General features: G+C 35.7%; 1 protein-coding gene across 1 annotated transcript in view; it reads right to left on the reverse strand.

The window, feature by feature from the left end:
* eva1aa (eva-1 homolog A, regulator of programmed cell death a) overlaps positions 1-26,551 on the reverse strand; it is a 165,941-nt gene that overhangs the window by 99,810 nt on the left and 39,580 nt on the right. The window contains exons 3-4 of the mRNA XM_030129145.1: positions 25,328-25,451; positions 15,942-16,094 (exon numbers count right to left, since the gene is read on the reverse strand). Coding sequence (XP_029985005.1) covers positions 15,942-16,094; positions 25,328-25,451 — 277 coding nt within the window. The remainder of the gene's footprint in view (positions 1-15,941; positions 16,095-25,327; positions 25,452-26,551) is intronic.

The raw sequence follows: 26,551 nt of genomic DNA on the forward strand, positions 1-26,551 counted from the left end.
TAAATGGTTCACTCACTTCAGCTTCGGTGGGATTACATGTTACTGTAACCGTAGATTCAAGAACTGTAGAAGTGTATAGCCTTGAAGTTGACAAACATATATAAATCCATGCATGCATGTACATGACACATGCATACGGAAAGTTTTCTCCAGCTGTGTTTGTAAGTTGATAGCAGGTTATTTTTTCAGTCGGTGGCACTTACAAAAACAGTCAACTCTTTGGATGTGTGTTATTACTGTCAACATGTTACTTTATATATTCAAACACCATATCTGAATTCCAATCGGTGGTAACCCTTTGACCTAAACCTTGAGAAAACCTGTTTCTTTGTAAAAATAAAATTAGAATTAAATATTTTGTAGCTGCGATATGATCAAAAGGGATGATGTTTCAGAAAAAAAAAAAAAAAAAAGCCACCAAAAAGAATTCACTCACTGAAATTCATCTCCTATTGTTATTCTTTCTGTACGGGTTGAAACACACAGAAGAGTACATTTAATCTAAGCTACAATGTCCAAAACCACACTGCTATTCTGCAACTTATCTGCTCTGTATACATCAAAGTAATTGAGATGAACAGATAGAGTTACAGCGAAGCAGTTTGCGCCCTAACAGCTCAAACAGGCTTCCAAAAGCCGAGTGTTAAATTAGAACTGCAGCTGTGCTTTATGGCACATTTTCCATCTGGTGCACAGCTTCTGAAGGCAAATGTGATCACACCAGAAACCAACCAGCAGGACCGTACATACAGCTGCGGAAAAAATTATTAGACCGTCAAAAGTTATCAAAAACAATGGTTATGCAATGAAGTATTAACTATGTGTATCATGTTTTCACCTCATTTCTAAAGTAAATAATAATTTACTAGTAAAAACATTTATTTGCATAGTTAATTTGAAGAATTACTCACAGTTTATGTTTGGAATGTTATAAATTTGAGACTTGAGGATGACTTTATGATTTCCATTTATGAAATTTCATTAAATTTATGTATTGAGCAATAACAGGTCTTACTATTTGTGTCTTGGTTGGTGTATCTTGCATATCTACAGTGACGGAAAAAAATAATTAAATTAAACAATGGTTATGCAATCAAGTACTAACTCCTGTGTGTATCATGTGACTAAAACAGACAGAAAAGAAAACATGGAATGCCTAAAAGTGCTGTTTTTGGCAGTACAATGCCATAGGTATTGATGTAAGAACATTAAAAAAAAAGATAAAACATTGGTGGTTCTCACAAAAAAGCAAAGCCACAAACATATAATAATTTTATAGAATGTGATCCATTGCTGTTAGATTAAGTTAGCATATCAAAACAGTGCATTAAAAGTTTAAATGAGCTGAAACTCAAACATATACAGTAAAATGAAACTAACATATTAACCCATAAAGAACCAAAAGCTTTACAAAGCATAAAATAATTAATACCTGTTGATCCACTAATCCTATCATACATGTAAATAATTGGTGTAAAATGCAGTTTGTCGTCTTTTCATGGTCATCAGATATGACCCATTTGTACATTCAGAGGCTCCTTAGTGAACGTGGAGACACTGTCATCTTCTACAACATCGATTCACCAGAAAAACTCATGGAGTTGGATCAATGACAGTGGATGGACACACTTGTTTTATGTTCAGTTAATGATGTATTTTACTGAAAAAGTCACTTTTTCTTCGGTTTTCTCGGTTTTTGATGTAATAACCCTCAACTTTAATTTGAGCTTTTATGAACATCTAGAGTCATGGAAGAAATTACTAGACAATCAAAAGTCACCAAAAACAATGGTTATGCAATCAAGTACTAACTCCTGTGTGTATCATGTGACTAAAACAGACAGAAAAGAAAACTTGGAATGCCTAAAAGTACTGTTTTTGGCAGTACAATGCCATAGGTATTGATGTAAGAACATTACAAAAAAAAAAGATAAAAGCTTGGTGGTTCTCGCAAAAAAGCAAAGCCACAAACATATAACAATTTTATAGAATGTGATCCATTGCTGTTAGATTAAGTTAGCATATCAAAACAGTGTATTAAAAGTTTAAATGAGCTGAAACTCAAACATATACAGTAAAATGAAACTAATATATTAACCCATAAAGAACCAAAAGCTTTACAAAGCATAAAATAATTAATACCTGTTGATCCACTAATCCTATCATACATGTAAATAATTGGTGTAAAATGCAGTTTGTCGTCTTTTCATGGTCATCAGATATGACCCATTTGTACATTCAGAGACTCCTTAGTGAACGTGGAAACACTGTCATCTTCTACAACATCGATTCACCAGAAAAACTCATGGAGTTGGATCAATGACAGTGGATGGACACACTTGTTTTATGTTCAGTTAATGATGTATTTTACTGAAAAAGTCACTTTTTCTTCGGTTTTCTCGGTTTTTGATGTAATAACCCTCAACTTTAATTTGAGCTTTTATGAACATCTAGAGTCATGGAAGAAATTACTAGACAATCAAAAGTCACCAAAAACAATGGTTATGCAATCAAGTACTAACTCCTGTGTGTATCATGTGACTAAAACAGACAGAAAAGAAAACTTGGAATGCCTAAAAGTACTGTTTTTGGCAGTACAATGCCATAGGTATTGATGTAAGAACATTACAAAAAAAAAAGATAAAAGCTTGGTGGTTCTCGCAAAAAAGCAAAGCCACAAACATATAACAATTTTATAGAATGTGATCCATTGCTGTTAGATTAAGTTAGCATATCAAAACAGTGTATTAAAAGTTTAAATGAGCTGAAACTCAAACATATACAGTAAAATGAAACTAATATATTAACCCATAAAGAACCAAAAGCTTTACAAAGCATAAAATAATTAATACCTGTTGATCCACTAATCCTATCATACATGTAAATAATTGGTGTAAAATGCAGTTTGTCGTCTTTTCATGGTCATCAGATATGACCCATTTGTACATTCAGAGACTCCTTAGTGAACGTGGAAACACTGTCATCTTCTACAACATCGATTCACCAGAAAAACCCATGGAGTTGGATCAATGACAGTGGATGGACACACTTGTTTTATGTTCAGTTAATGATGTATTTTACTGAAAAGTCACTTTTTCTTCGGTTTTCTCTGTTTTTGATGTAATAACCCTCAACTTTAATCTGAGCTTTAATGAACATCTGCAGATTAGACCATCAAAAACAATGGTTATGCAGCCAAGTACTAACTCCTGAGTGTATTATGTGACTAAAACAGACAGAAAAGAAAACATGGAATGCCTAAAAGCACTGTTTTTGTCAGTACAATGCCACAGATATTGATGTAAGAACTGAAGTGATTTGAGTTATTATCAAGAAAACCATGGAAAATGGATAAATATCAGCTCTGAAATTAAACTCTTATGAGCTATTTTTGTTATCATTATATTTGAACAAGAAATTCAATGAACAAGAAATTCAAGAAAACAACAGTGGTCTAATAATTTTTTCCGTGACTGTATCTTGTTGTGGGCCTTGTATGAAGTACATACTCAAAAGTGAAAGCTCAACGACTGCTTAAAAAAAAAAAAAAAAAGCCATCTGAGACTCTGCATGCCAAGCTTGGGGGGCTATTTAGATGTCAAGAGGTGTGTGATGATGGTAATGGGGCAGATGAGAGAGGAGGGCTGAGGCTGGCCCCTTTTCTTTGAGGATTCTCCATCACCGCCAAGACCTGTCCAACTCCACCACTCCCACCCCAACACCGACGAAAAGACAGGATCAAAGAGGGCCAACTTTTGTTGTGAAGCCTGTACAAGCACTTGTTTTTGTCTGGAAGACTTTTTCAGGGCTTTTGGATTCAACGATATTCTATATACAGGGTTCCTACAGGTTTCTATGAGTTAAAGTTTCGACTTTTTTTTTTTGTTGCAGTTTTCAGTTCAGTTTAATACTCGCTGATCCGTTATTCCTATCAATACGTGTGAATAATTGGTTTAAACTGCAGTTTGTCATCTTTTCATGGTCATCAGATGCGACCTATTTGGACATTCATAGGCTCCGTAGTGAACATGGAAACACTGTCATCTTCTACAACACTGATTCACCAGTAAAACCCATGGAGTTGGATCAATGACAGTGGATGGAGACACTTGTTTTATGTTCAGTTAATGATAGATTTGCTGAAGAGGTCACTTTTTCTTCAGTCTTCTCTGTTTTGATTTAATTACCTTTGAATTTACTGGGCATTTTCATGAACATCTAAATAGAATATTGGAAATTAAATACAGGAAGACACATGGTTTACAGTGTCATGGGTTTGTATGGATGATGGGTGTGTATGAATCACGATGTCTAGATTTCATAGATTCTCGAAAACCATTGTCTACGAACCAAGGTTATTATCGTTAACGAAAACGAACGAAATGACGAAAACTAAAATTGAAAAAACATTTTCGTTAACTGAAATTAATAAAAACTCTAATTAAAAGAAAAAAAACGATAACTAACTGAAACTGTATCGTGAGCTTACAAAACTAACTAAAACGTATAAAAATTATGGATACAATTCCCTTCATTTTCGTCTTTGTCAATGTCGGATTGATATGAAATTGATTTATTTCGCTCCAGCAGTTTGAGCTGGTGACACCATACGACACTTCACAGTCTGTCATGTCTGGTCACTGGTGGTTTCCAGTCGTCTTCTGGTCCCCACTCTACCTGGAACATACAGACTAAAGCTGGGACACAGCAGCACAGTCCTGTCTGGGGTTTACTGTAGTGATACATGGGTCGGGTTTTTTTTGTTGGTTTTTTTTTGGCGTACCATGTGTGTGCGTGTGAGTGACAGAGACAGAGCAGAGCTAAAGGTCAGAGTCAGTGTTGAACTAGCATCCAGGTTAAAACTGGAGAGTTTATCACCATGAAAGGCCTTCCAAGCCCTGAACTGCACAGTTTAGAAGAGGAGAAAAGAGGAGGATGAAAACTAATCCAATTACAGAGGTATGGAACCTGTTAGAATGTTAAAAAACGTTTGATGTTACTAGCTACAGCTAGCTGAACTGAAATGAAGCAAAGTTAGCTAATAATGGAACTGGAGATGATTAAGAGATGAGAGATCTGCTAAGGTGTGGTTTACTGATGAGGAACTGGGTTATATATGTTTATAAGTGGTTTATATATGTTTCTGTCTGCTTTAACTGCTGGTTAGCTGGTTTATAATAGGTTCCTATCTGCTTTAACTGCTGGTTAGCTGGTTTATATATGTTTCTATCTGCTTTAACTGCTGGTTAGCTGGTTTGTAATATGTTTCTATCTGCTTTAACTGCTGGTTAGCTGGTTATATATGTTTCTATCTGCTTTAACTGCTGGCTGCTTTGTGCATCTCCTCTCATGCTTTGCACATCTTCGCATTGTTTCACGTAAGTGACGTTGTGTATGGATTGCACCCCACCTCAACCTGCTATAGGGAATTTATACGTTGTACGGTACATTGTGTCTCTGCTCAGTCCATGAGCCGCCCTAACCCGACCCCCAAATAAAGTGTCCAGGGTAACCCATATCCATGCCTCACTAATTTCTTTGAATAGGATGGTGAGGAAGATAAAATATATGAAATAACTAAAACTAATACTAAAACTAAACTAAACTAAACTAAAACTAAGCATTCAGAAAAAAACGATAACTAATAAAAACTAACAAACCTGCTCTAAAAACTAATTAAAACTAACTGAATAAGAGAAAAAAAAGTCAAAACTAATTAAAACTAAACTATAATTAAAAATCCAAAACTATTATAACCTTGCTACGAACTCCAGTTTTCGTACGAACTGGAAGATCTGTACAAACCCATCATTCGTAAGAATCTTTGTGGCCTAGACATTAGCGCTTTTTCTTTGAAAATGACAACGTCTGGTCTCAGAAAATGAAAAAAAAAACCAAACAGGTGTTTTTGGTCCATTTTTACATCTCTGTCAGGTTGTAACTTTATTTTTCATTATTAGGAAGAGAAAATGAAAATCAATCTGTTTTTTAAATTTGGTTCATCTGTTTTGACACTGAAAAAGAAAAAAAAAATAATAATAATTTTAATTCTATTTTAAAACGAAAATCCACTGCAGTGTTGGGTATTCCTATAGTAATTTAAGGGACTGGGATTTAATACCATGATGTATTATGGCAAATGTTTTATTGTCCTGGCCTTGGTCCTATGTCACCTGGAAATAGTTATAATGTAACAACATATCCTGTATAACAAAATTGACAGTGCTCTATTGTTTTTGTCATACTTTTTGTTTGTTTGTTGTTGTTGTTTTTGTTTGTTGAATGTGTTTCTGTGTTTTGGGGGGTTTTTTGTTTGTTTTTTTGCTGTTTTTTGTTTGGGTTTTTTTTACATTTGATTTTCATATTTTTATTGATATATTTTCTTATAACTATATCCTGTTGTATTACTGGAAAATGTTAAATGGGTGAAAAGAAAGAAAAAACAATAAAAAGTGAGTTACAAAAAAAAAAAAAAAAAAATCAATTAACCACTAGATTTTTGTTTTGTTTCAGAGAAGAAAATCTAGTCACCAAAACCTACTTTGACCCTTTTAGCTATCTGGAAATAACTGCATAATCTTAGTATTCTTTTTAAATCTAGACAATATGTGATATATTTCAAATACTATCTACTTAGTGTCTCGGTCCCTATTCTCAAGCTTCAGATAGCTTTTCAGGGTTTCGCATTTCATATCGCCTTTGTATCCTTTATATCGTATGTGAATAAACTGAATTGAGATGTTGAGGTGTTGGATTTCAACTCTCATCTTCAGATTTAGACTATTAACTGAAAGATTAAAGGCGATTCTGTAAGAGTGACAAAATAAATAGCGCACTGGCTCATTACTGCCGCTTTGAGATGTGATGTTTCTCTACATGATACAGGGTTGGGTTCACCTGGGCAGGTGCGATACTTCAGGTGCTGATCTCACACCTCAGGCAGCAGTGGAGTTTAGGAGATTACTATAATACTGGTTGGAACATTCAAAGGCACATTTAACCCTTTCATGACTTATGAGAACCTTAGGCAAGATTTTTTTCTTGAGTGTTTTTATTCCTCCTTAGGCATGAAAAAAACAATGTGATTGTTTTTTTTTTTCAAGGAGTTACAAAACTGTCCAAGCATTTAATATTTGAAGTAAAAAAATGTGTGTTTAAAACCCAATATCAGAAAGTACGGAAGAGAATTAGAGCCACTGGAAAAAAAATACTATAAACTGAGGTCCAATATGTATTTGATATGAGAAAAAAAAAAGCCAGAATTCTGAAATTAAAGTCAGAATTCTGAGAAAAAAGTCAGAATTTTGAGAAAAAAGTTAGAATTCTGAGTTTAAAGTCAGAATTCTGAGTTTAAAGTCAGAAATCTGAGGAAAATTTCATAATTCTGAGATTAAAGTCAGAATTCTGAGATTAAAGACAGAATTCTGGAAAAAAAAAAAAAAAAAACAGAATTCTGAGATTAAAGTCAGAATTCTAAAAAAACAAACAAAAACAAAACAGAATTCTAAGATTAAAGTCAGAATTCTGAGATTAAAGTCAGAATTCTGAAAAAAACAACAAAAACAAAACAGAATTCTGAGTTTAAAGTCTGAATTCTGAAGACAAAAACAAACAAAAAAAAACCAAAAGAGAATTCTGAGATTAAAGTCAGAATTCTGGAGAAAAAAAAAAAAAGTCCGAATTCGGAGTTTAATGTCAGAATCCTGACTTTTTTCTCAGAATAATAATAAAAAAATATATATATTACACCTTTTTTATTTTCCAGTGGCCTTAATCCTCTTCCGTAAGAAAGTGATATGAAAACAATGAAATAAAAACATTTTCAATTCTGCTAATCTGATGTTTTCTCACATTTTAACATATTCTAATGCTAGTTATTAGTCATTTCATAGAGATAATATGCAAAAAAAAAACCAAACCTTTGTGTCTAACAACAAACAAGTGGTTTACACTCAAACATGTTAGTGCAGATCAGTTTTATCAAGAACAGCAAAGTGACAGTAATGGTCTGAATGTCAGTGTATGACATGGTGCATGAGTCCACTGTATCGGCTGATATGGAACTAAAACAACAAAACCCATGAATATATAAGAGAACAGCTCTAGAAGAACTGTCCACTGGAGTGACCACTGTGCATGAGAGGGTTAAAGAGACATAAAATCAAATAGGTACGAAACAAATACATGCAAAATATGTCAGCCTGGCTTCGGATTACCGAAACGCAAAGTTGTAAACACGTATATGACGCACGAAGCCTTACAAACAGGAGGGTAGAAGGAGGGAAAAAAGCATTTAAAGTTAATTAATGGTGTGTGTCAGAGCTCTCACTCAAGACGACCTCACTTCCTGCTACTGGTGACATGGAAGCCACATCAAAGAGGGAGCTGACAGGGGAAATCCCACTTAGGGCACCGCTACAGAGTCTGAAACAGCCCGAGGAGGTGTTTGTGGGTGGTTGAAGTCTGTGTATGCAGGTGTATGTGTGCATAAAGATGGAACAGCGTGTAATGAGTGAACTAGAACAACAAGGTGTGCATGCGGTATATGTACAGAGGTGTGCAAAAATATTAGAACACTTGTCAAATTGTAAGAAACTGGTGTTTTTGTTTTTGTTATTTTTCCCAGAGCCTGAATTTCACTTTTTTGCCATTGCAAAAGGTATCACACATTCTTCCGCATGGTGAAAAAACAGCTACTCTCAAACCAAACCTGTAGCCATAATGTAATGTAATGTAAACATGCTCAGAGTGTGTGTGACAGACTGCAGTGGGATGAATAAGAGTGAATGGTTGGGTGTGAATGAATAGTTTATACAGATGGAGTTATAAACAGGGGTGTGTATTGGCAAGAATCTGGCGATACGATACAAATCACAATACTAGGATCACAATATGATATATCACGATATATCACGATACTGTTAAAAAGGCAATTTTTTTGTTTCTTTTTTAAAATGATTATTTCCTTGAAGAATTGAATTACACCAGAAATATGTACAAACACAAAACACATTTTTATTTGATCACAGCAGGATCTAATGCTATATCACAAAATGTTCCTGTGTTAAAACTTAAATTGTTTTACAGACATTACAGTTTAAGAACCTGTTCAAATGTTCATATTCTATTAGCTCATAACTAACATCAGAATGTTATTTTTGTGCAATCCCAACAAAGGAACTAACACTATTTAATAAAAGAGTGTTAAATAATAATAAAAGAGAAAATAATAAATAAAAGAAAAACAAAAAAAAAACAAAAAATGAACCTCCACAATATCTGCATTTGAATAAATAAAAATATTGATACAGTACTTTTTAACATTGATATAGTATTGTGAAATGAAATATTGCGATATATTGCAGAACCGATATTTTCTTACACCCCTAGTTATAAATATGCATTTTTTTTTTACTGTTTTTTTTAATGTTTTAGTTTTTTATTAATGTCTGTTTTTTTAATGATATACAGATGGAGTTATAAATACGCATTTTTTTATTTTTTTTTTACTGTTTTTAATGTTTTAGTTTTTAGTAATGTCTTTTTTTTAATGATAACATCAGCCTTCCCAGGGACTACAGGTGGAAATTAGCGCTAGTGTTAGAACTTGGAACACTACATCTTTCCTTTTTAAGGTTAATTTATATTGTGCATTGTCCTTGTCTAAATAAATAAATAAATAAAATGAAAAAAAATGAAAGGCAAAGGTAGTGAGAATATTTCACCTACAAATTTATCAGTCCAGTCCTTTTTTTTTTTTTTTTTTTTTTTTTTTTTTTTTTTTTTTTACATTTTATTCTAATATTTATTGTGGCCCCCCTTGGCAACAATCACAGCAACGCATCTTTCTGGCATTGTGTCGATGTATTTTCTGAGAGATTCAACTCCAATGTCATTCCATGCTCTCAAAAGCTCGTTCCAGAGAGTTTCCTTAGAGCAGGGGTGTCAAACTCATTTTAGTTCAGGGGCCACATTCAGCTAAATTTGATCTCAAGTGGGCCGGACCAATCAAATAATAACATAATAACCTACAAATAATGACAACTCCAAATTTTTGTCTTCGTTTTAGTGCAAAAAAAAAAACCTTGTTAAATTATGAAAATACTTACTTTTATAAACTATCCAAACAAAAAAGATGTGAATAACCTGAAAAAACTGAAATTTTTTAAGAAAAATAAGTGCAATATTAACAATATTATGCCTCAACTTATCATTTCTACATGTGCATTATGGATCAGATCTACAAAGACACTAAATACTTAGAAAATTGTTAAAATTGTGCTTAATTTTCTTTAGATATTTCAGGTTCATATTTATTCAGGTTATTCACATTTTATTTTTATAGGATAGTTTGTAAATGTAAATATTTTCCTAATTTAATGTTATTTTTTACACTGAAAACAAAGACAAAAATTTGAAGTTGTCATTATTTATAGACAGTGTGATATTTTTTTCACATTAAACCGAGAAGAAAATATGGAGTCATTATTTTTTGTAGGTTATTATGCTATTATTATTTTACTGGAGATCATATTGGTCTGTATGTGGAACCTGAACTAAAGTGAATCTGTGGAATTTTTGCACTTTGCAAATTCATCCCACGGGCCGGATTTGGCCCCCGGACCGCATGTTTGACACCTGTGCCTTAGAGTTTCTTTAGATTGTTGCCAAAGTCGGGGGCCACACTAAATATTACAGTAAAATGTAAAAAAAAAAAAAGGACTGGACTGATAAATTTGTAGGTGAAATATTCTCAGTACCTTTGCCTTTACCTTTTGCAATGGTAAAAAAAGTGAAATTCAGGCTCTGGGAAAAAAAATAAAGCACCAGTTTCTTAAGATTTGACAAGTGTTCTAATATTTTTGCACACCACTGTGCGATGGATCTGAACGCACACAAGGTGAACATGAGATTTGAAAGTAAACCCTACTCGTCCTCTCCTCTAATCTGGTCTTTGTATGACTGTAACAGAAGAGTCCATTTTCCAACAAAAACTCAGCTACTGTATTTAATCCGGAGTCTGAAACCAGATATCAGGTCAGCCCCGTCTCACCCCCTACACCTACACCTACCTACCTTACCTGTCGTGCATTCCTAGTCCACCTGCGAGGCTGAGTCCACCTGACGCCGGCTGAGGCTCCTTGAAAGCAGCCTCTGAATGCTTATAGACAACAACACATTCTTTATTTTCTGTCTGACGCCTATGTTAGACTTATGACCCTTATAACCCCTACATGCCACCTCTGTCTCAAGTTATACTTCCTCCCATTCCTTTTCGAATATGCAAATGAAGTCACACTTTGTTTTCGTGTATATGTACAGGTTTTTGTTTGTTTTGTTTTCTTATAATTTGTTTCATTTGTAAAGATTGAGTGGGATTACATGGTTTTGTTGCATATTCGAAATAAATAAACTAAACTAAAAAATTTAAGACTGAAACGTACACATTTGCTCAGCGATACACACACACTTCAGGGCATGTCCATAGCGTATTGTTTGGATTGTGAATCATGACAAATGACATTTAGACCTTTTTTGCGGCTTCAAGCATGTATTCATTCACACACACACACACACACACACACACACACACACACACACACACACACACACACATACTGGTGAACTTACACCTGCTTGGGCTACTTATTTACAGGTGCAAACCCCAGCGTCCATTTTCCTGTATACTTTAACAAAACAAAAGCACCGCAGACTAAAGTGAAATAAATGAGCTGCCCAGCAAAGAGGCCAAGGCCACCACAGTAGCTATGGTTATACTAATACTTGTCATGGATCCAAGCTTAGAGTCATTAACATTCCCCTAAACAACGGCGAGGGTACATCTGGTTATCCAGTGCACTCACACATGCACATACGCACACAGTCGTATTTAGAGGGAACTCAATACTGTCCCTTTTCTACGGGCCAAACTCTGCGCTTTGGATGACAGAGACATCTGATCTACATTCCACCCCAATTCCCCTGGCAATATGTGTGTGTATGTTTGTGAGTCTACCTGAGTTTGTGTGTGAGGTTTGACATATATTTCTATATATGAGCAATGCTTTAAAAGTGAGTCAAAGTAAAAACAGTTAATCTTCTATTTAGATTTGGAATCATTATACACTATCTCTATCATACAAACAGAGAAAATTGGTTTAAAACAGGGGTGTCAAACTCATATTAGTTCAGGGGACACATACAGCCCAAAAATGACCTGAAGTGGGCCGGTTCATTAAAATAATAACATAAGAATACATAAATAATATCAATTCCAAAATTTGTATGTCTAACTTCTATGTTTTAGAGTGGGAAAAAAGTAAAATTACAGGGTGGGGAAGCAAAATTTACAATATTTTGAGGCAGGGATTGAAAGACAGTGTATGACCAATTAGTTTATTGAAAGTCATGAGAATTTATTTGCCACAAGAAAATGTACATAATAGAAAATGTTTTTATTCTATGTGTCCTCCTTCTTTCTCAATAACTGCCTTCACACGCTTCCTGAAACTTGCGCAAGTGTTCCTCAAATATTCGGGTGACAACTTCTCCCATTCTTCTTTAATAGTATCTTCCAGACTTTCTCGTAATAGTTTTGTTCATAGTCATTCTCTTCTTTCCATTATAAACAGTCTTTATGGACACTCCAACTATTTTTGAAATCTCCTTTGGTGTGACGAGTGCATTCAGCGAATCACACACTCTTTGACGTTTGCTTTCCTGATTACTCATATGGGCAAAAGTTTCTGAAAAGGTATGGATAATAGTGTTAGGTATGATTATGACATCAATATATGTTTGGTTTCAAAACAATTGACGTAGTGCCTGCTGAGAAAAAACAACTAAATGTTCATTGTAAATTTTGCTTCCCCACCCTGTATATTATCAAAATGTTTACATCTACAAACTGTCCTTTAAAAAAAATGTGAAAAACATGAACCATGAACAAAATGAAATTTATTAAGAAAAAATAAAGTGCAATTTTAACAATTTATGCCATTATTTGGCCTCAGCTTCTCATCTTCACATGTTCTTTACAACTTACAGATCACAGTGGATCTACAAATACACAAAATGTTTCATAACAGGCAGAATATTGGTACAATTACACTTAATTTTCTTAAGACATTTCAGATTGTTCATATTTATTCAGCTTGTTCACATTTTTTGTAAAAGGCTAGTCTGTAAATATAAATTTTTTTGTGTAATTTTACTTTTTTTTTTTTTTATAATAACAAAAAGACAAAAACTTGTGGTTTTCATTATTTATAGGTTATTATGATAGTATTTTACTGGTTTGACCCACTTTAGATTGAATTGACCTATTTTAACATCCTTGATTATGAATTTCTTCAGTGTAAGTTTTGTATTTCACTAATTCATCCCAGGGGCCGGATTGAACCCTTTGGCGGGCCGGTTTTGGCCCCCGGGCCGCATGTTCGACAGCCCTGGTTTAAAAGATGACGTCAGAAACACAGGTGTGGCCAGTGTTTGCTTTAGATGCTCAGAGGCAAAGCAGCTCTGGAGGAAATCATAAACTGTCCCAAACCACAACAGCCTCTCAAAGGATATCAGTAGAGTGAAAAAAAAAAAAAATCTCAAGGAAGAGGATTCAACAGAAATTATGAGCCTTGAAGCTTTTATAGTTTTCTTTGTGGTTCAGAAGCGTTCGAGTCCTGGCATGTAAACCTCATCAATAAAAGCGCTTCAATTTCACCGTCAGTTCAATAGCAAAATCGAAGCTGAAAAAGCCTGATCTGAAGTTTCCCTCTCATTAATATGTATAAGAACATTAGCAGAACAAGGAGGCTCATTTAAATGCAAACCCAAGCAGATTTGATTTACATTCCCAAATCTCAATCCTCTACTGAACAAACATAAAAAGCCAGTGTATCTCTGTTAGAGGGGTACATCTGTGGAATAATCTGGAGCAAAACTTTAAAAAGTCTTCTTCAATTTGTGCATTTAAAAGGATGTATAAATCCACTATAATAAAATATAGAACATTGTCTGAATAAGTGAATATCTAGTTAGAACATAAAAGTACACATAAAGTAAGATACTATTGTAATTAATTAATTATCATGATAAGAAGATATTATCACATTTATTGATCATTCTATTTGTAGTAAATATTTAAAGTGCATATAAATATTATAGTTTATATTAAAAACAGTTGATTATGCAAATCTGATTGTGTGTGAGGTGACTAAAAAAGTGTATGTGAATGGTTTGTATAAATGTTTTGTGTTATTGTAAAAATATACAGAAAAAAAGTGTTAACAAAGTAAAGGAAGCAGATTTAATTTAATTATTAGTTTGTAAAAAGGGGTGGGGGGTCAATAAGTTATACTTCTTCCCATTCCTTTTTGAGCGGAGAAACATTTTGTTTGACCATGTTGTATGGTTCTTTGTTATCTGATGATTCTGTGCTCGAAATAATAATAAACTAACTAACTAACTAACTAACTAACCTTAACCAATAAGGACCCAGTGTGACATTGGTGGCAGTTCCCAAATGAATTTTTCTCTCTATTTAAGCTTTCCTAAGTGATTTATCACCATCTATTATATTATCCTTTGAATTTTGCATTTTTTTCTGGTAAAAAACATCTATTTTCACAAGTTTAACTGACTGATCATGTAGAACAGGGGTCTCAAACTCGCAGCCCATGGGCCATTTGTGGCCCGCAGCACATGAATTTGTGGCCCCCTATTTGATACCAAAGATTAATGTTAGTGCGGCCCACAAGTTTTTCTCACAGGATCTATTTTTTGTGGGGGAATTTATTTAAAAAGTAATCATTTATAGCTACTTGTTACGTTCCCCTTCATTAATGTTGATGTTCGGAATTCCCATGCCCATGAACGCACCTCACGTAAGCGCGATTAATGAAGGAGGACGTGACAAGTAAATGACATAAAAATTCATCCTGCCCTATGTCATGGCTTTTTCAAAACCTACCGTGAAGAGAAAGATTAGCGATGAGCGCAGACAATTCCAGGAGAAGTGAGAGACAGAATATTTTTTTTGTTGAGCACAGGGGGACCCCGACGTGTCTTATACACACAGAAAAAGTTACCATGCACAAAGAATACAACATCAAACGTCATTATTCAACTCGGCATGATGAGCATCTTCAAGACATATTGAGGGTCTCAACTGCTTCCTCCCTCAAACCAAATGTGGCTCATCTGTGCAAGGACAAGCGCTGCCAGACGTCTGGTAGCAACAAATAGTCAAGAGAAGCCTGTTCTATAGAAACGTTTATGTTTGAAGAAATGTTCATGTTCAGAAGAAGTATTCACGTTGCAGAGTCCTTGATGCGGCCCAGCCTCACCCAGACTCTACCTCCAGCGGCCCCCAGGTAAATTGAGTTTGAGACCCCTGATGTAGAAGCTCATAAAAGCTCACAATAAAGTCAACGATTATTGGATCAAAACAGTAAAAACTGAAGAAAAAGTGACTTTTTCAGCCAAAATCTCTCATTAATTGAACATAAACCCAGTGTCCGTCCACTGTCATTGATACAACTCCATGGGTTTTACTGGTGAATCAATGCTGAAGAAGATGACTATGTTTCCATGGTAACTATGAATCTTCTGAAGGTCCAAATGGGTCATATCTGATGACCATGAAAAGATGACAAACTGCATTTTATACCAATTGTTTACTTGGATTAATAGGATTAGTGGATCAACAGTATAGATCAGTAGATGCTTTTGGTCAATGGTTTATGTTCGGGTCTTTATGAGTTAAATTGACACTGAAACCGATGACACTACAGGACAATCAGTGAGAAAAAACAACCCACGGAACAGCTCTAATGGAACCTAATGCATTAATGTGTCTTACTACTCTGAAGAACTGGATACCTGAGTGGAAATGCAGCTTCCTCAACCACTCAAATATCTGGTTTCAGAGTAACACGGGGTCTCACCTACTGACGGGGCCCTCCTGTGGTGTAGGGGACACTCTAACGTGCCTTGCTGAGTTCGGCCGAACATGGCGGAGTAAACGGCGATCTGCATACCCCGTTTACAGCTCAGCCTCATCCTTTCCTCCTCGCAGACCACTTTACTCTTATACTCGTCTGGAGGGAGGGAAGAGAGATAGAGAATGGAGACGGTTAGAAAAAAGCAAAACAATGTAAAAAAAAAAAAAAAACAAAAAAAGCACAAAGTCTTACATTGTTGAATAGAAAACAAATGAATAAGGTACATAATGTAAAATAATGTGCAAAATATATCTATGCAGCATTTACTGTTACTGTTCTTAAATACAAATTGCTGTTTTTTACCATTTACCTTATGAATTTTGTACTCCACTACTGACAGCTGTAGTTACTTTTATTTTCAGAATACACATCAAGTTGGTCCAAATGTGTTGATTCGGATTGTGATAAACTGAAGGAATACTTTGAAATAATTCAGATAAAATACATTTTCTTAGCTTTAAGCATCACATGTTTTATTTGGATGTTAAGAGGCTCTGTAATAAACATGGAAACACCATTATTTTTGATTCACCAGTGAAAGCGACATAAATTGACAAATAGTAGTGGTTGTAGACACCTGTTTTTATGTTTAGTTAATTATATATTTTCCTGAAGATGTCGCTTTTTCTTTGGTTTTATTAGTTTTGACAGAATAACAATTAAATTCACACTGAAATTTTAGTTTTTTAGTTTAGTTTATTTCAGACACAAACATAATTCAAAACCTAGGGAAAAAAATAAAACAGGACAAAAATAAAAAAAAAATAGAATAATAGAAAAAGGAATAACTGTTGTGGCTAAAAGGGAGTAGGAAGAAGCCACTGCTTATCCAGTCCTACCCCCTGATTCCAGTCCTCAAACTGTTGGTGCCTTATCACGTTATACAACATAAGATTGTGATTATCCATAAATTTTATGAACGTCATCATGATCGGTGAATCAAATATAGGAAAACACCACATTTGCACTGAAAAATGCAAAATATAGAGGATAATACTAAAATAATATAGAGGATAATACTATAATAATATAGAGGATAATACTATAATAAATGCTGATAAATCACTTTGGAAAAGTTAATGGTGGAGAAAACTGTGTTTAGAAGTCACTACAAAAATTGCTCTAGGTTTCTAAGGGTCAAACCACATAAAAAAAAAAATACATGAAAGACTGGTGGTTCTCACAAAAAAGCAAACCCACAAACATAAAATAATTTTATAGAATGTGATCCATTGCTATTAGATCAAGTTAGCTAACAGTGTATTAAAACTTTAAATGAGCTGAAACTTAAACATATATAGTAAACTGAAACTAACATATTAACCCATAAAAACCCCAAAACATCTACTTATCTAAATTTTTAAGAACTTCTGCTCCACTAATCCCATCAACATGTTGAAATAATTGCCGTAAAATACAGTTTGTCATCTTTTCATGGTCATCAGATATGACCCATTTTGATGTTCAGAGGCTCCGTAGTTACCGTGGAAACACCGTCATCTTCTACAACATCGATTCACCAGTAAAAAAAAACATGCATATGATGAAAGATGAAGCTTGTTTTTGCTTTACTTTATGTATATTTTGCTAAAAAAAAAAAAAAGTCACATTTTCTTCAGTTTTATCTGTTTGATTGGTTAACCTTTGAATTTTTTCCAAGCTTTTATGGACATCTACATGATCACTAAATTAAATATAGGAAAATACTTGATTTTCACTGAAAGAATGCATGGAGTTGGATCAATGACAGTGGATGGAGACACTTGGTTTATGTTCAGTTTTACTAAAAAAAGTCACTTCTTTTTCTTCAGTTTTCTCTGTTTTTGATATAATAACCCTCATCTTTAATCTGAGCTTTTATGAACATCTAACATGATCAGTAAATTAAATATAGGGAAAAACTTGATTTTCACTAAAAGAATGCAACATACAGAGGATAATATTATAATAAATGGCGATAAATCACTTGAGAAAAGTTAAATAAAGAGAAAAAAAAAAATTGTGAAACTGCCACAAAAGTAGCACTGTGTCTTTATGGGTAAATGCTGGGGCACTGTTAAGGGCATTAAACATGACAAATTCATGGGACCCAGCATTTGTGGGGGGTCCATAGAGCAGTAGAGCAGGTCCAGTGGATACAGGTTACAAGTTGAGAAAATTTCGTGCAAGATCCGATGTATTATAGAGGCACAGAAGTTGGGAGTCGGACGTCGAAAGCATGTTAAGTTTCAGTTTCGTTTCACGCCAGCGTATCCTATATTAGTTATGGACACACCCCCATGTATATACCCCCCCGCTTAGAGAGATTGACAAGATACTGAATTTTATGAAGGGTCCATAACATTTACCTTTCATGGGGCCCACAATTGGTAGCAGTGCCCCTGGGTTAATATAATAGTAACATGAATCCAAAAGCTTCATATATATAATAGCAAAACACTAACATGGACCATTTTACTACACAAAACATCATACATTTCATAGATCAACTATCCTTTACAGCCTGATCACAATCAAGGTGTACAAGTATATTTGCATCAGTTAATAATCAGTATTCAAAAAAGATACCCCCAAAACCATTCCCAAAATGTTTCTTTGGCCATCTTATTACTAGATCTTACAATCCTCCTAATCTGAAGAAAATCGGATAAAACTGATAAAATGGCAACCCAATGAGCGTGAAAACATGCACAATTTTATTGTTATAAGAGAGCAAAATTATTGTACATAATGTTTTGTAACACAATAAATAATTACTACTCAACTCCTGTGTCTTTGTTTATTACAAAATCCACACATCACATTGTTTTTCATTTATTGATAATTTTTGTTGAACAGCTGTTTGATTATCAATTCTTATTTTCAGTATTAATCAACCACAATCAACCATTTTGTTATGAAAACCCTTCTTTTACAGCCCTTTCATTGTAATAATAGAATGGGAACCTGTTATTTAAGTGTTATTATGACTAAATATACACAACTAGACAGATTCTGGTATGCTCCCTGGCTGCAGAAAATTTGGTAACAATGTGGCAAACGGATGTTTACGTCAAACCGCATGTTTTCAATGGCGCATTGTTCACCAAAATTCATGTCGTGTCCGTACACCAATATACTTCCATCAATAATATCACGTATATGCCTTATAGATATATTGTTATAACTTGTTCACAAATGTTTATTTACTCCTGTACCAGGAAGACTTAGTTAACCCTTTCATACACGAATTATGAGAACCTTAATCAAAATTTTTTCCTGAGTGTTTTTATTCTTCTTCAGGCATGAAAAAAACAATGCGATTGAAAATTTTCTTCTGAAAAATAAATTTAAAAAAATAAATAAAATAAAAATTATTTTAAAAAATTTAAAAAATACATTAAAAAAATAATAATGAAAAAAAAAAAAAAATTCTTATGGACCTATTTTTCATGAAGTTGCAAAAATGTCCACTCAGCTGGACACCACACATTTAATTTTTGACGCACAGAAACATGAATTTACTGATAAATTGTGTGAAAACTATGGGGAGGGCTTGTGATTCTAGGGGTTTGTGCTCAGAAGAGATCTACAAAATGTTACCAATTCATGTCAGAAAAGATATGTAGTGTCTTAAAACTTTAATAAAGATATGTGTGGAAAAAACAACAAAACAACGAAAACAACAAAATCCATGAATATAGAAGAGAAAAGCTGTAGAATAGCTGTCCACTGTAGTGACCAGGATGCATGAAAGGGTTAAAGATCTAACACGGATGCGACCATGTGGTAAACCAGATTTCCGTTCCAATCTTGTAGAGCCTGTACACCAACTAGTGTTCGTACACTGTATCAAAATATGTGGGTCTAATTTTATTGTTTCTGTCAATATATGGAATTTTTCAGCACGCATGCTTTGGACACGACATCTATGCAATAAACAATGCATGATTTTCCTGAGTGCTGAAACATTTGTATATCTTTGTAGCAGTGGCGGCTGCTTGTCTTTCAGACAGGGGAAGCTCATTGTCGGCTTACATAAAAAAATTGTCAAGTTATTTAAACATAAATTCGGCCCTCCGTTCCTTTTTAGGAAAATGGTCAGTGACCATTATTATTATTATTATTATTATTATTATTATTATTATTGTACCAAGTCGGCATCTTTTCCAGGGACTGGACCAGTGTCCTCTCAATGTCCAGCAGAGCTAGGCTGCTTAGACTGCCTTGGCCCATTGTGTTGTGGGTGTAAGACTTCAGCCTTTTTAAACTAGAGATGCTCCTTTCACTCCGACCTAGCCGACAATTTGATTGATTTAACTATCTACAAAACGATATTAAACTCGAACAAGAAATGATTAAATTATGTAACTGAAACAAGAAAACGTTGAAACTATGTTAAATTGAAACAAGGAAGTACAATGAGTGTGTTTTATTTACGGTGCAAGAAATAAACGAGTAATTTTGTAGTGGTTTCTCTCTGATGTCACAGCAGAATGTGCGACGGTATTAAACTGAACTGTGTCAGTGAAGGAGTAGATCTGAAAACAGCTGTCAATCAAACGGGATTCAGCCTTTCGACTGATCCTCCAATCAGCACGTGGAATTCTGGCGTCCAGCCCGGCCAAGCTCCGCCCACAGCTCCATTCACCCCCAGAGATGCCAGGCATCCGGGGGCGGGACAACATCGTGGTATTTATCCAATTACCGTCCAGTTTTGACGCAATGAAAAAAACTGTCCCATTCAATCCCATTGAAGCCCAGAGACGCCCTGCAGTCTACGGACAAATGCACTGAACAGAGATCGCATGAGAAAACAGCGCAACAGGAATGTATGAGAAGTGAACAACATCTCGTCCGTTGATTTGTGATAAAGCTGATCCTGAACAAACTCATCTTTGAGATGAACATGTTCTAACACATTTGTAGCCAATAAAATGTCAACACAACCGAACATATTTAACCATTTAATTTTCGTAATTTTAGGGGAAGCCGGGCTTCCCTTGCAGTCTATGAGAAATCGCCACTGCTTTGTAGGCATTAAATATGGAGGCTATTAGGCTGGAGTGTCCGTACACCGAATAATTTCTGATTTGACAGGGGTACAAGTCTGCAAAATTTTTAGTAGACAACATAATACAAAAATATTTTGGACTTTAAAAGAGAAATATCATACAAACAAAATGGCCTGTCTGATTTTTTGATAGAGCATTATTATTTTTTATCTATATGTGCACCCTTTCTGGTACCCTTGATTGTGATCAGGCTGTTTACTGACTTACTAAGACAATGTAGTTTTTACTTTCACTTCAGTAATGGATCTGAATCTGGATCTGTTCTGCCACTGAACAGCTCTGTAGTTGCTCCGTGGACATGTAGAGCCATGTAGAGGCATTCCTCACACACATCCAGCCAAAGTGACCTGTGACTGCCAGAGCAGCTCCACTGGCCAGCAAATAAAAACACAACAGCAGCCGTCTTTACATCCATGTGGGGAGTGGAACAGGAATGCACAAAGAAGAGAGCAAGGAAAAAAAAAGGCCCGGGCTGGTTTTTCTATCTCCTGGTGACGGATTCACTCTTGTTCTCTCTCACTACCTCCCTTTCTCCTCCACTTCCTCTACCCACCTCCACCTCTTCTTTCAGAGGCACTGACACCTGCCCGTTGCACCTCAGCGACACCCCATGCAGCCTTTCTCTCTTCCCCTGAGAAGTCATTGGTTAAGTGACAGTGAACAAAGAGCTGTTGATTGGCCCCGGGGTCCAGTGGAGAAAGAAAAAGTAGGGAGGGCAGGAGGATCAGTGGATTAATGCCCACTTCTGGTCACTCTAGTGTGAACTGCTGCATAGTTCAGTGCAGCTCGGCTCAGTACAGCTCAGAGCCATGAATGGGACCAGAATCTGGGTGGGATTACTGCGCTGTTGTGGCTCCCCTCTGGAGTGATACTCTTAGCTTCCTGGCTCACAGGGAGAGGAAAAGAAGGGATAAAGGAAGCGGCACGCAATAAGTTTTTCCTTTTAAACGCAGCGGGGAAGACAAGAGTGAAGTTAGAAACTCACTCAGACACTGTGATTGTTAAATTAGTGTAGCACAGGGGCTGCACAGTCATCTGAGGCTTTTGTCATGATTTGTCCTTTTTGTGGCGACTCCCAAATGGATTTTTCTCTACATTTAACCCCTTTTATTTAGTGATTCATCACCATTTACAGTTGTGCTCTTAAGTTTACATACCCTAGCAGAATTCATGATTCTTTGGCCACTTTTCAGAGAATGTGAATGATAATACAAAAACTTTTCTTCCACTCGTGGCTAGTGGTTGGGTGAAGCCATTTATTATCAAACAAATGTGTTTGCTCTTTTTAAATCAGACTGACAACAGAAACTAGGGCTGCACGATTTTGACCAAAAATAAAATTCCGGGGCAACACAGTGGTGCAGTTGATAGCACTCGTGCCTCACAGACAGAAGGTCCTGGGTTTGATTCCAACACCAGTTGACGGGGGTGGGACCTTTCTGTGTGGAGTTTGCATGTTCTCCTCGTGTCTGCGTGGGTTCTCTCTGGGTTCTCCGGGTTCTCCGGCTTCCTCTCACCATCCAAAGACATGCACTGATAGGTTAATTTGTTAATCTAAACTGCCCATAGGTGTGAGAGTGATTGTTTATCTCTATATGTGATGAACTGGTGACATGTCCAGGGTGTACCCCACCTTCGCCCGTAAGTAGCTGGGATAGGCTCCAAGCGACCCCCGTGACCCTAGTGAGGATAAAGTGGGTTCAGATAATGAATGAATGAATAAAATTCTGATTTTTTCCTCTAAAAACTCAATTTTCGATTTAGATTTTTGGGTAAAACTACAAGACAACTGAAGTCAGCATGTCGTTTTTGTGAGCAGCCCGCAATACAAGGGCTGTGATGGTATCATGTGATGGGCCCTCAGAAGTGATACAATGCAAGTCAGTGACAGGCATCAGTCGTGTGTGCATGGACTACGTAATATGAGTGATCCCCATGCAGTTATTAGATTAGATTAGATTTAATTTATTGGTCCCCGTGGGGAAATTCATCTTCACTGACTGAAAACATTACAGGAAAAAAAAAAACAACAAAACTTTATTTATATTTAAATTGGGTGATCTGTGCGTGGAAGAGACCGACCCAGGACACACTGGAGGGATTATAACCCCAGAGCTGGTGGATGTGTCTGGGCAGAGGGCTGTCTGGGCTCCTCTGCTGAGGCTGCTGACCCCGTGACCCGGACCCGGATCGGAAGAAGACAGTACGGTAGGATCCGTGCAGGACAACTTAAGATGACTGATCCCCATGCAGTTATATTTGAATTGGGGGATTCGTGCTTGAAACCACGGCGTACATTGGTATCACCCATCACAGGACTTCTGTGAAAGACCGCTCTCACAGTTAGGCGGAGGAGCAACAGGTAGCCCGCAGGCGCACGGTGTAGAAGCACACGGCTCAGAGAGATGAAATCGATTTGACGATTTCACTTTTTTAAAAATCGTCCAAATTAAAAATTCCGATTTGAACTTAAAAAAGATTAATCATGCAGCCCTAACAGAAACTATCTAAAAGATCCTGATCTAAAGTTGGCATACCCTAGTTCTTAATCCTCTGTATTGGCCCCTTTAACATCAATGACAGCTTCAAGTCTTTTGTGGTTGTTGTGGATGAGGCACTTTATTTTCTCTGATGGTAAACCTGCCCATTTTTCTTGGCAAAACACTATAAGTTCCTTTAACATTTTGGGTCTTTTTGCATGAACTGCATGTTTGAGACCTTCCCCAAGTGGCTCAATGATATTGAGGTCAGCAGGCTGAGATGGCCACTCCTTCACTTTTTTCTGTTGTAGCCAATGACAGGTCGACTTGGCCTTGTGTTTTGGGTCATTGTCATGTCGGAACATCCAAGATTGTCCCATGCTCATTCTGTCAGAGTATGTAAACTTATGAGCACAACTGTACAATGTGGTCCTTTCAGTGAAAATCAGGTATTTTCCTATATTCAATGGGCTCTATGCACAGCTCCATTACTTGCTGAACTTCAGGTGGGTCCTTTATTTCCTGTCTTTCATTATTGGACACACTGATTAATCCAGGTGTGCCTAATTAATCAGTAGTCACAACAAGAAGTACCAGACACACACACCTGGATTAATCAGTGTGTCTAATAATGAAAGACAGGAAATAAAGGAGCCAGCTGAAGTTCCGGAAGTAGTGGGACTGTGCATAGAGCCCATTTAGTGATCATGTTGATGCTCATAAAAGCTTAGAATAAATTCAAAGGTTATCCGATCAAATGGATAAAACTAAAGAAAAAGTGACTTTTTCAGCAAAATATACATGAAGTAAAGCAAAAACAAGCTTCATCTTTCATCATCTACATGTTTTTTACTGGTGAATCAATGTTGCTGAAAATGATGGTGTTTCCATGTTCACAACAGAGCCTCTGAACGTCCAAATGGGTCATATCTGATGTCACTGTCACAAAGCTGTGAAAATGTATTAAAGGTTCAAAAGTCACTAATCCCACATCATCAGTCATTAATTAACACTTACAACTACTTTTTATAGTGACAGCCGAATACATTTTCTCTATATTTAACAATTCCTGAGTGATTTATTGCGATTTATCATTTCACTCTCTCCATTTTTCAGTGAAAATGAGGTATTTTCCTACAGTCAATTAACTGAAAATGTAGATGTCCATAAAATGTCAGAGAAAATTCACAAATTATTATATCAGAACAGAGAAAACTGAGGAAAAAGTGACCTGTTCAGCAAAATATATCATTAATTGAAGATAAACAACCATTTGCAACCACTATCATTTGTCAAACAATGGGGTGAATCACTGTTGCAGAAGACCTGTTTCCATTTTTACTATGAAGCCTCTTAATGTCCAAATGGGTCATAGTTTACCTAAATTATTTAACCTATTATTTATCTCATTGATACATTTAAATGTTCAGAAATTATTAAACAGTTTAGATCAGTGGATGCTTTTGTCGCTGGTGGCTGTTTAAGTTTTGAGGGTTAAATTATAAGGAATTCAATATCCAAATGTTGTGTTATGATGTTAATTTAAACATTTTCAAAGAAACACAATAACTGCACATTGATGTTTACAATTATATAAAGCAACAATTTTTAAATAGGCTTCCACAATTACAGAATTCCCTTCAAAATTTAAACTAAACATGTTTTTTTTTTACATATTAATATCTTTATTTATTATAACTGCAAATGAATATACCCACAGTTTGTCTAGACTAGTGGCAGCACAGAGGACAGAAATGTGTGTCACTTGAATGATACAGGGCGATGAGGGACTTACTAGGTCTGCATTTGTACCAGACAATGAGGTATTTACTTCTGCCAGGACACTGGTCCGTCCCAAACACGCGGCTGTTGACAAGGACTTGACAGCTCCTTCTGTCTTGGCACTCGTCCAGCATTTTCTGAAGAGGGAAGAGTGACAGAGAGCGAGAGAAGACCAAAAAGAGGTTTAGAAGGAGAACAATAAGCCAACGATGGTGAGACCAGTAGCAGGCAAACCTAAAACCACTTCAAACAGGCTGTTCATAGCCATGGGAATATGAGGCAGGAGGAGGTAAGAGGGGGGAAAAAAAGAAGCAGAGAAAGAAAACTCTGGAAAGCTCCACTCAACTCCTTTCCTGGCATCCTTTTGCTTCTCTAGTTTCATCATCTTTTAGCCCTCTGTAACCCAGGTGAGCGCATTCCAACACACTGCATTCCCTCTTATTGAATTCCCAGTTACAAGAGGAATTACAGACAGATACTGTTCAGAGCTTTCAATGAATCGGAGATAGACAGACTTTGTCATTCCAGATTTACACCTAAAAAGGACATTTCGATGTAGTTACCTGAGTAGGCAGCGGCAATAAATAAAATGGACATTATACAGTGTCCCCAAAAAATGTATACACACTTTAAATAATTGTAAAGTAGGTGTTTATTAAAATTCATTTAATTTTCAAAATGTAATAGATGCAATGTAATAATACAGTAACTTTTTAACACAGTGCACACTATGAATCTTTAACATTAACTTTCCCTTTAAATCATATCACTTAGGAGGATATAGTCATTAATTAATATACAATTTTATATTTATATTTTATATTCGGCTGTTCCTAAGTCGAGGCTTAAATCTAAGGGTGACCGGGCCTTTTCCATCAGGGCCCCTCGACTCTGGAACGGCCTGCCCGAGGAGATAAGGCTTGCGGAATCGGTGGCATCTTTTAAATCACTTCTTAAAACACACTTTTATAGACTTGCTTTCATGTGATGTCTGTCCCTTTTAATTTTTAATTTTTTAATTTTTTAAATTTGAATCTTATCCTGTTTGATTGTTGGTTCATATTCTCATACATGATGTTGTTTTATCTCATGCCTTTATTTTTGCATTGATTTAACAGCATCATGTTACATTATCCCTGCCCTCTTAATTCTGATTCATTTAATTTATTCAAAGTGTCATGTTTCTGCATTGTGGTGCACATCTCTCCTATTGTGTTGCTTCTGTTTTAGTGTTTTT

Source organism: Sphaeramia orbicularis, chromosome 24 (genome assembly GCF_902148855.1).
Source record: "Sphaeramia orbicularis chromosome 24, fSphaOr1.1, whole genome shotgun sequence".
In the NCBI taxonomy this organism is placed as follows: domain Eukaryota; kingdom Metazoa; phylum Chordata; class Actinopteri; order Kurtiformes; family Apogonidae; genus Sphaeramia; species Sphaeramia orbicularis.